Below are 5,211 nucleotides of genomic sequence, written 5' to 3'. Positions count from 1 at the left end.
GTGTGTGTGTGTGTGTGTGTGTGTGTGTGTGTGTGTGTGTGTGTGTGTGTGAGTGTGTGTGTGTGTGAGTGTGTGTGTGCATGTATTGAAAACACATACAGAGGTACATGTTATAGATCCATAACTAGTCATAAACCATTTCTTAGGTTATACGGCGCCCAAAAGTAATATTTTGTACTCCCGATACTGATTTGTTCACAGGTTGCATAATGATGTATATTATGCCCTCGTACTTTTGGACTTTGTTTTTTTTTACATTCCTCTCATGTTTTGCTTTCGATTGCTATTTCGGCTATTCACTCATTAAGTCAGATCCTATTTGTTAATATGTATTACCACGTGGTGGAATATCAGACGCTCGTCAGTTTTCAGGCATATGTAGTTATTGATATCATAAAACTTGCTCTTCTGTCTTGCTTACGAAGCAAAAAAATTGTCATGTATCTTGACCAGAAGTCGAGATATTTGCGATTGAAAGAAGAGGAGGTTGCTTGGTTTCAGAAGTAAAATGAGCAAGGGATTGGCAGCCAAACTTTGGTAATTTCATTTGCTTGAGGGTCTTTGGAAACTGAAAATGTTCCTTTTTGTGCTTTTTATCAAAAGTATTTCAGGAAAATCCACACAGAAGTGTGACTTAAAATGGAAATAAAAGGCTTTGAGCCAAGAAAACACAAATTGGATAAAAATTGCCAAACCGGTGGAAAAAAAGCCAGTTCTTTAATTTTGTTATTTTGACGAGCGCCTGATTTCACCACGATACCTCACATAATATGTCAATATGTCTTGCTTGTACTTCAACAGTGTCTGAGTCCTATGGAGACATCGCTTTGCTGAAGTTGTCATCGGCTGCATCGATCGATGACGACACTGTTTCTACTGTTGGCTACAATTTCAATTCTGACTGCCCCGAGGTCAACCAAAGCTGTACTGTGATAGGCTGGGGACAGACCCAGGAGGGTAAGTCTATCTATCTATCTATCTATCTATCTATCTATCTATCTATCTATCTATCTATCTATCTATCTATCTATCCATCTATCTATCTGTCTATCTATCTATCTCTCTATCTATCTATCGATCTATCTATCTATATAATATATCTATCTATCTATCTATCTATCTATCTATCTATCTATCTATCTATCTGTCTATCTATCTATCTATCTGGCTGGCTGGCTGGCTGGCTGGCTTGCTGGCTGGCTGGCTGGCTGGCTGTCTATCTATCTAATCTATTTAGGTAATCACGAACTATGTTTAATTGAAATTAAAGCTTCAAAAACCACATTATGAAATATTCTCTGGCCACTTTTGAAGAATTTACACACACACACACACACACACACACACACACACACACACACACACACACACACACACACACACACACACACACACACACACACACACACACACACACACACACAAACACACACTTACACTCACACACTGCTTCAATATATATCTATAAAAGCAATGCCTTTTGAGCCTTTTGTCTTACTGGTCCGGTCAGTTTCTCCCGTTAATCTAACTTCTCCTTTTCTTATTAACCTCCATCTTTTGTTTTATTTTGGGTAGTGACTTCTTAAAACTAATAACTTTCGTTTTTTAACAGCTATGAATAACCTTATTTTCACGCCTATAAATAGATGAGCGCTATAAATAGCTGGGTGCTATAAATAGGTGAGCGCTATAAGGGTAGTGTCTACTTTCTCTAACGTTAGAGAATGTATACAAGTTATCTACGTTCTCTAATATTCGTTGCTTCCAAGCGCGACATCGAATCCCGGTCCCGAAAGGTGGGTTTTTTTCTCCGCTCCTCCTCCCGACTGACGAACAATTATTGGCCCCGGACCCCCAACCAGGGCGATTAATAATTATTGGCAGGAGGAACAATTGGAAGGGATCTGTGGGTCGCAGGAGGCCCCAAGAAACTGAAGAACATTTTCAATTTAAGAACTAAAATTTGGTCTCTCTGAGCTTAAAATATTTCTAAAAAACAATAATTAGACTTACTGACCAAGGAAAGCTAGTATTGAACTTTAACCAGGCCTAAATTGGTAAAAGGAAAAGTATACTTTGTAGGTAAAAGCTCCTCTTGGGGACAAAACCAGAATGTACATGCTTCGTCACTACATTTAAAAAAACTACAAAGCAACAAGTTATAATTATGGGAAAAAACTGTTGGTCAGACGGGAGCAGGAGAAGAAAAAAAAAACTTCCGGGACCGGGATTCGTTCCCACGCTCATAAAAGAATTGTATGAATTCAAACGCAGACATGTTATCCACTCGGCCATTAGAACTTCCAACTGCGACGGGTAGATTAAGCTTAATATATTTACAGCAGTTTCAGGAAAGGCAACGCTACATAGATCAAAATGTAGTTGTTGTTTTTTTGCAACGAAGAAAGTTGACAAAGTCGGAAACATTGTGGGAGGGTGGGTATCAATGAGGCGACGGATACCGGATCGGCAGATAAGTTCTGAGGAAACTAAAAATTGGCGAAAAATTGGAAGCACTGAACATTAGAGAACGTAGACAGCTTGAGCACGTTCTCTAACGTCAGAGAACGTAGACACTTCCCGCTAGAAATAGTAGAGCGCTATAAATGATGAACACTATAAATAGACTGCCGGTGTACATTAATTTTCCTTTCCACCAAATAATTCCCCTTGTGGCTGTGTCCAGAACCGTTCGGGTACGGCGCCGAGTTCCCCAGCGAAGTGGATGTGGACGTCGTTTCGGAAGCGGACTGTGTAGACTTCTACTACAACCCCAACGTCACAGCGCTCATGGGGCCCATCAGGATTGACAACGGCACTCTGTGTGCCGGTCTGCCGCAAGGGGGCGCTGATGCTTGCTATGTGAGTCAGATTATTTCCAGGGGGGGGGGTTCGCTCGTTTTGTGCGATGTCCATTTTTTCTTGTTATGTGAGTCATATTTTCTCCACTTGTCTTTGCTAGCTATGTGGGTCATTGAGGTCCAGTTTGGTTCTTGTTTGTTTGGTGAGTCATGGCAAGTCCAGTTTTGTCTTTCCTTGGTCTGTGAGGTTGTTACGTGAGATTCGATGCCCATTGTTGTCTTCGCTTGTTATGTGTCATTTCCAGTTTTGTTTTTGCTCGTTATGTGAGTCATGTGTCGAGTGTTGTCTTTCCTTTTTAGTTTTCTGTACTGTAGGTTGGTTGTAAACAAAAAATAACTCAATTTGGCAGAAAGGAAATTGACAGAGTGTTCTATTGCAGAAAGGCCCGTGAAGCAACGTCCAGCGACTGAAGAAGCAATAGAAGTAATGGGCTAGAAGTTATGCTGTTTGTTGTTGGTTTTTCATTGCTTTTTTTAAATTTATCTATTCATTCATTTATTTATATATTCATTTAAATTTCTTTTCTATTTAAAAAAAATACTAGATAAGATCTATCATAATTATTTTTTCTTCTTTTTTTTTTTTTTTTTTTTTTTTGATGGTGGAGGTGACATGGCCTAAGTCTAAAAACATAGGGCGCTTCTGATAGCTTTCGTTGCTTCTGTGTCTGATATTGACTCATTCTTAACGGAGGAGATGCGTGCTGTTAGCTTTGATATTGTGCGGATGATCCGGGTTCAAATTTTCAATCGTAGGCGCTCTAGAACTTGGCCTATTGCGTAGATTTTTAAAGCTTGGTTTACTATATTTTTGTACAGTCCTTTCGGAGATGAATGTTAAATTCGGAAAATAGTGTCTCTTGCATTACCTTTCAGAGTTGAAATGATCATTACCTCCAAATCACACTATACGGTAGCTTAGACCGAGGTCAAAGGTCGCAGGTATGCGGTAACATAAGGTTGACAGATTCCCCCTCCCCCTCCCGATACTCGTTTATGTTGGCCTTTTTTATTTATTTTTTTAGTATAGGTTTTACGGCGCTCGCAACTGCATAAGGTCATGTGAGCGCCAGAAAATTAGAGATATTGCAAGAGAGCAACAAACATTTAAAAGAAGAAGGGGAGATAAGGACGATAGATGTTTGATAGGAAAGAAGAAGCAAACCACACCAGAGCACCCGCCAACCACCCACTTATGTTGGCAGGTATTTTAACTTTTGGCCTATAGGAAAAAAGGAAAGGTATCTCTCAACCCGGGAGTAATGAACTGCTGACGTAACATTTTTTCCCTCACAAGAAAAAGCGACGTACCTGACAAAACGGAGGGGGGGTTTCTTTTTTGGTTTTGCTTCTTTTTTGGGGGGGTTGTGCACCTTTCCACTTTGTGCACCTTTCCACTGGGGTATTTTTGTTTGTTTGTTTGTTTTATTGATTTGTTACCATAGTCTTGAAAATCTAGCAAGATGACCAAGTTATTGCCATCTGCATGTACCTGGGTATTTTGCTTTCATTTGTTCATTTTAGGCACCACGTACTTATAAATATAGGGACATCTGAACATACGTTGGTTTCTTTCCGATTTAAGCGCTTAGAAAAATATGGACCCAAGACCTAAAGAGACAAAATGGCGACGTATCCATTTATTTCACTGAGCCGCACATTGACCATGTGGGGTTTTTTTTATTTGCTACGCTAGTTGCTACCCTAGATTTACATAGTTCTATTTGCTCAATACCTAGTTTTGAGAAATCTGACTTTAAACATTTGGAGTTTCATATGTCAAGCTTTTTCGAATGCAATTCTTTGACAACGATTCTGAATAATCTTACGATGTTGAAGGAGAAGATAGAACATTGGATTTCTGACCTCAAGGTTTTAGTAACTCAAAAACGGCCATATTAAACTTTGTAACCTTAAGGTAGCATAGTCTTGCCCTTATCTTTCTTGTGTTAAAAGATGGACGACAGTAGTTTTCAAAGTTGCAAAACAAGTGACTGATCTCAGTATCAAGGGTCAAAAGTTTTTGGTCGATTTTCTCAAAGTCATTAATAGTGCAGTTACGTGGCCCTTCCATTGGATGACAGAATTGTTGTCGTATGACAAAGTTCAAACGATCAATTGCGTATCCAACGTTCGTACACTGTGGGCTTCCCAGAGAAAATAAGGTCTAGCAGTGTCGTATTCCCTCTTCTCGGGGTCAGCCTTGGGTCACAGCCCGCCATCAAGGCATGTTTTAATTTCACATTACGTAAGCAACCAGCTGTCCTAGTTGGCTTGATGCTCTGTAAATGTTTTGTTCACATGTTCAACACTTTGTTTCTCCCTCTCTCTCTCTCTCTCTCTCTCTCTA

The 5,211-nt window shown here is 39.7% G+C and overlaps 1 protein-coding gene across 1 annotated transcript in view; it reads left to right on the top strand.

The window, feature by feature from the left end:
- LOC101860006 (acrosin) overlaps positions 1-5,211 on the top strand; it is a gene marked incomplete in the record, with an annotated part of 112,040 nt that overhangs the window by 15,297 nt on the left and 91,532 nt on the right. The window contains 2 exon segments of the mRNA XM_005093528.3: positions 802-957; positions 2,687-2,862. Of these exon segments, the coding sequence (XP_005093585.3) occupies positions 802-957; positions 2,687-2,862 (332 nt within the window).

This window comes from Aplysia californica, unplaced genomic scaffold, assembly GCF_000002075.1.
Source record: "Aplysia californica isolate F4 #8 unplaced genomic scaffold, AplCal3.0 scaffold00065, whole genome shotgun sequence".
In the NCBI taxonomy this organism is placed as follows: Eukaryota; Metazoa; Mollusca; class Gastropoda; order Aplysiida; family Aplysiidae; genus Aplysia; species Aplysia californica.
This window is presented reverse-complemented; position numbering and strand designations above follow the sequence as displayed.